The sequence below is a fragment of the Corvus brachyrhynchos genome, unplaced genomic scaffold, assembly GCF_000691975.1.
Source record: "Corvus brachyrhynchos isolate BGI_N302 unplaced genomic scaffold, ASM69197v1 scaffold20, whole genome shotgun sequence".
NCBI lineage: Eukaryota > Metazoa > Chordata > Aves > Passeriformes > Corvidae > Corvus > Corvus brachyrhynchos.
The window spans coordinates 232065-237831 of NW_008235735.1; the positions used below are offsets into that span (position 1 = coordinate 232065).

At 41.1% G+C, this 5767-nt stretch overlaps 1 protein-coding gene and 1 long non-coding RNA gene across 2 annotated transcripts in view; one reads left to right on the forward strand and one right to left on the reverse strand.

Moving 5' to 3' along the window:
• Nucleotides 1-1001, forward strand: LOC108446145. The gene is made up of 2 exons (XR_001861267.1): nt 1-71; nt 417-1001. It is a non-coding gene; the product is annotated as an uncharacterized LOC108446145 (long non-coding RNA).
• A 1451-nt stretch (nt 1002-2452) lies between these two features.
• Nucleotides 2453-5767, reverse strand: part of USP53 (ubiquitin specific peptidase 53) — a 29770-nt gene continuing 26455 nt past the window's right edge. The window contains exon 17 of the mRNA XM_017732964.1: nt 2453-5766. Within this exon, the coding sequence (XP_017588453.1) occupies nt 5107-5766 (660 nt within the window). The 3' untranslated portion in view covers nt 2453-5106. The remainder of the gene's footprint in view (nt 5767) is intronic.

Consider the following 5767-nt stretch of genomic DNA (forward strand, 5'->3'; position numbering starts at 1 on the left):
GTGGCTCTTCATCCTCTTCGACCTGGCACTTTTCCTGCTTATCTACCTGCTGCCCTGAGGGCGCGGCCCAGGTGAGGGGCGGCGTTCGGGGATGGGCGGTCTGTCGGTCGGTCTGTCAGTCGGTCGGGAAGCCCCGACAGGCTGTGCCCCGTGGAGGGAAGGCTGCGCTTCAGGAGTGGGCCCCGGGAACAGCCTTGGCATTCCCACAGCCCCGCCTCAGAAGGCCTCGGAAGCACAAATGCCTCTCAGGAATCTGGAAACTAATTCCAAGCCACCCTCAGCTTTATTTAATTGTTTGCGAGATTTATTATCCGCTCTCTGTTCGGGAGGTGTGGTTGATGCTCCTTACAGGTCAGTATCTTCCGAAGGGCTGTGCAGCACTATGAGCGTAACTAGACCTTTTCTGTTCCCTGTAGGGCCATTCCCACCAAGGGAATTCTCACCTATTCCGCACCTTATGAACACAGGCGGTGGAAGAGGAGGACCATTTGTGCGCGATAAACAACTGGGGACAAGACTCTAGTGGAGTCTCTATGGAGGAGGCACATTTTTATACACTGTATCTTAAGAGATCTCTGTGTGTCACAAGTGTTACTGTTCAGGTTTTACCTGTATCTTGTTTGTGTGTCCTAAACTGTGCCTTAAAGGTCACGTAAGGCAGACTGACTGTGCTTTTGTGATTAGTACCTAAAGGCTTCCTGTGCAGAAATGGAAGTATGCACTGTTTGAGTAAAATCTACTGAAAGGACGCCCTGCAGAGTGGCTGAGAATAAAACCCAGCTCTTGTGTACACTGAAGTTAGAGCATCATCTGTTCCTTCAACAGATGAAGCTTAGCCAGCTGTTTTACTTCCAAAAAGTTAATTCTGATGGGTTGAGGCTGGTTGGTTTTGTATGATGTCTTTCTTCTTTCTTTACCTTTGGCAGTTCCTGCGCCTGCTCAGGCTCAATATTTATACATATAAATACATGCATGTATAAACATGCCCGTGTTTAACCCAGCAGCAGTGTCCTGTCCTCACTTACTGATTAAGATAAATCTGGTTCTGATCTCCTTGCTAGAAAATGCTTAGGAGGAGCTGACAAGAGCAGCCTTGAGTCACTGGCAGATGACACATAAAGAACCCTCCTCCTCACCTTCCATGGATGGCTATAAAGTAGACAGTAATAGATAATTAAAAGGTTTCAACATCAATTTCCTCTGTCACACGAGAGGGAGACTTTCAAACCCGTGTTACAGGCACGAGGCTCTTGCAGTCGTTGGAGAAAGAAACAGAAGCTGAGCACATAGATGGAGCTTTTTGCCGGGGGAGGGTTGGGGGAAGAGAGTCTTCCAGCTATGGATGAAGGGGGTTCAGTTTTCTTTGGTATTTTTCCCTTGGGAATACTAATTTCTAGTCCTGAGAAGTACAATCCATGCTTGGTTGGTATTTTTTCCCAGGAATACATTTAACAAAATAACTAGATTGGAGAGACTTGGAAGTGCAGAGTGGTTCAGTGTCTTCCCACACATTAAAAGAAAATGGGCCAGGATCATGTTAAATAGGATTTGGGATGCAAAAGTGGACATAAGCTCTTTCCTTTTATTTTTCTTTGATTGTTGAGACAATTTTGCTATTGGCAGTGGTTTGTTTCATGTGTCAGACCTGCATTTATGATCTTGGCTGCTGGTACCTGTGAGATCAGTGACTTCAGAGATCTTGACTCAAGGTGCACAGGAGCCCTGAACTATGATTGCATTCTCACAAACAGAAGAAGGGGGGTTCTAGTTTTTCAAATGGGGCCATTAAAGAGACAAGTTCACTGCATTCACTACCTTTTGTTTCCTCCCCTTCTGGCGTGGTATCGCAAGTGAAAGCTGCAGGGAAGAGCCTATCAGGAAAGGACTGTAATGTTGCTCCAGTTCTCTTTTGATAAGGAAGACAGGTGAGATTTAATGGCTATTAAGGCTTAGAAAGTTGAATTTTAAGGCATCTTCCACTAAGTTAGTTTTCTCCTTCAGCTAGATCTGACACGAAAGGTTTTGCTTATCTCAGAAAACTTAAGAGCTAACAAAGTGCAGGCTTGTGCTGCACTGGGCTCAAGCTATTCCATAGGCACATACTCTGGAGGCTCCAGAGTACACAGATCCCAGCAACTTTTGCTTATCCCTAGTAAAGATAGTAAGGTAGCTCATGTGTTGGTCAATCACTTGTCACCCAGTCTGTGGGACTGTGGTATAAAAATTGCTTTATGCATTTCATAGCTACTTTAAAAGTTTAATCTATTTAACAGCTTTATAAAATAGTTCAGAAGATTAATTTTACTGTTCAAAAGAGTACTGTTCAAAACCCCATCTCCACAAAAACCTCCAACCATCACTAGCAGCATTATCTGTCGCTTTAAAAATGTAGTTCTGGAAAGCCAACTTTTTCTTTTTTTTTTAAACGTGGAACACAAAAAGAACAGACAGCAAAGATTTTAAATTTTTATCTTGGTATTTTGAACAAGCAGAACTTTGCAGGAAAATAATTCTAAAGACTGAAAAATATATTAATTACAAGACTTGTTAATATCTTTACTGTTACAAAAATTGTCTAGGCTCTTATACAAATCTATAGCTCGAGGGGGACATTTATAAAAAAATAAATAGGCACCCTAGGTAAGTTAAAACAAGTTATCACATATTAGTTAGCAAATATTACATACATACATGGAGTGCAGAGTCAAATATAAAAATGAAGGTGCCTTGATTAGCTGTCTATTTAATCATTAAATACCTGGTAAACACAGAGAAAGTTGTCTGATAAGATTGTTTCAAGCTAAGCGAGGAGACTGAAGTACACCTAAGTTACTGCAGCTACTTTAGAGAGGAGTTTACCAGTTGTGCTTACTGGGAGCAGAGTTCATTGGTATCAGTAAGAGGCATTCATATTGCTCCTGGTACAGAAGTATCAACATTGCTATGCATGTTTAAAAATAAGTGTTCTAACATCATTCACAGTTGTTGCTGTGCTATCCATACATAAAAATACTGTCATTTCAAATACAAGATTTTTTTTTCTTTTTTGCAAAACATTTTACAAATTATACATTATTTACAAATTCCAATAATCTTCGTTTTTACACAGGTATTAGGGGACAGTTGTACTTAACTGGCTCTGTGTATTATGTAACATGGCTAGATGAACTAGAAAAGTTTAATTTACAGGTTCTGAAATCTCTCAAAAATATTACAGTAGGAATCACTCAAGTTCTTTTTTAGCGTTCTTCTGTATTCAACTGATTTTCTTACAAAAGGATCATTGTTTAAGTTGCTGTTTACTAGCAGCCATACATAAACATGCATAGTATTTTCACTATAAATTCTAGAATTAATTTTTTTTCCCCAAGTGCTACAACAAATTTTGATCAAGGTAGAAAGAACGTTAATCTGAGATACCTGGTTTGTTGCATATATATAATGTTCCAGTTCTACTGTAAGGTACATGTCATTTAAAAGGAAAAAAACCTGACCTTGCTGCAGAATAACCAAAACTACTGTTTAAATGTTTACCTTGGATCATTGTGCTAAACAATTGCCATCATTTGGTTGAAGCACTAAAACACATGTACATAAGGTTATACACATAAAAAAAAAAAGTCTTCCTGACTAACAGTGCAAGTAAGAATGTTTATTATGCATATTTTACCTTCTTGCATTATTTTAATAAATAAAAGGCATTGATGTTTAGGTGTAATCAGCAGCACCACAAGTTAACACTCTAATGTGAATAATAGAAAAATTTTGCCTTTTTGGGTTGTGTCAGGCTTTGCTGACGCTGCCTCAGCACTCACTAGATGGTTCTGTGCACTGATTTAACTAACCAAATAAAAGCCAAATAAATCTTCCTCCTTGTTACAGAGATTAGGTCAGGTTAACAAAAGACAAGGTAAATTCCAGAGCTGCCAAAACTGGAGGCTGAGGGACGGAGCAGAGAAAGAGGAACAACTTCTTCCCATGGCCCCTTAGCCACCAGTCTGAATGGCTGCACATTCAGCCTGATCTGCTAATGCAGACCATTTCCATATGTAGGACTGTTCCAAATGGGAAAACATGTTAGTAAAAAAAAAACCAAACAAATGTGTGATCCCCATGAACCAAAATGTCAAGCTGAATAAAAAAGGGGAGTTTAATAAATAGCAGCATTGACTTTGCATGCAATTGTAGAATAAGTCAGAACTGAACATAAGCAGTAATTACTTCTAAAATGTTATAAAATTAATCTTTCGTAGTTTCACGATAAGTCTGTATTTAAAATTAGCATCCTATTCTGTTATACTGGTTTGTAACTTATGAAGTTAAATTTAATAAGGTAAAGTATATAGCTTAAAGGGTGAACAAATCTGATAAATGTGCTTAAAAACGTACACTAAGAGCAGGGGTATTAACAGGACAGTATTACTGCAGTTTACTTCAATTCCCTTTGAAAGTCTCATTTAACACTTGCAAACAAGAACAGGTTTTAAAGAATTATTATTATTATTAAGGCTTTTCAAATAAAAAATAAATCCTCTGGGTAAACTTGCATTAAAGACACTTGAAGGTTTGTGAAAGCACAGACTCTGAGAGACATCAGTTGAAAAAACCGTGTCACCTCGTGCTACCTCTGAGGACAAATACTGCTCTATTATGACTACAGGTACTGCATTAGTTGTGGTAGCATGTTTATCCCTTTTGTTAGTCTGAGAACGTAGTGACCACAGTCTGAAGGAACAATTCTTACACTGCAGCTAACTAGATCTTCTTACACAATCAGTAACATCCAGCCAATCCCGCTGCTGCAAGGTGTGCACTCCTCAAGGGACCACACTGAATACAAACTGTAGAAGACAAGCTGAGTAACAGAGGTAAGCATTAAGGCAACTAGAGTAACAAATCAAAGGAACCACAAGTTAGCACCTCTTCTCCTCTGTTCACTTCTATTTGCATATTCATTTGAACAGTCACAACTCCCAAGCAAAGTGCAGTCAGCTGGGTACCTGGTTATCACACACACACACACACACACACACGCTCAAGGTTGTGACCCTTTACAGACTACATGAAATGCCCAAGTCAGATCCAGGTGTGGCTTTCTTGAAGAACCTATCTACTGCAGTGTATTCCTTCTGCATTTGCCTTGTACCTCTGTTCGGGGATGGGATGCCTGGGCTCAAGAGTGGCAGGGTATGCGGCATTCAGATCTACTCCAGCTGCTGGAGGATGCTTCTCCTTGTGGAAGCTTCCACTCTCTGTAAAATACAGCTTGGGCCTCTGGTGGTACTTGAGCCTGTAGGTGTCAGTCATGCAGCTGTCTACCGAGAAGTAAGTGGTTAGGGACACGCTGTCATTCCCATCCGCATAGCCAGGGCTGGGTCCCGTGTGACGGGATCCTTTCTTTAGCATGTTCTCAGACACAGTCCAGAACTCATTAACTGATAAGCGAGGTGGAGAATCCGGTTTATGAACGAACACTTCGTTCCCTGGAAAGGGCTCTTTAAGCCTTTGTTCAGCTGGGACTACGCTTGCTTCTGATGCAGATTTTGAAGGTGCACCTGTTTGCCTTAATGGACTATTTTGCAACGCTTCCGGTGATTTTACATCCACTGCCGAGTTATTCTCTGATCCTGACAAAGTGCTCAGAGCGTATTTCTTCGGAGGTAAGGGGGGAGGAATGTTCTGGTACACGGCTTCAGGCACCCAGAGGGGCTCCGCCCTTCGGAGGGGGTGGCCGGCGTGCTCGCTGGGAGGGGCGGGCAGCACCGCC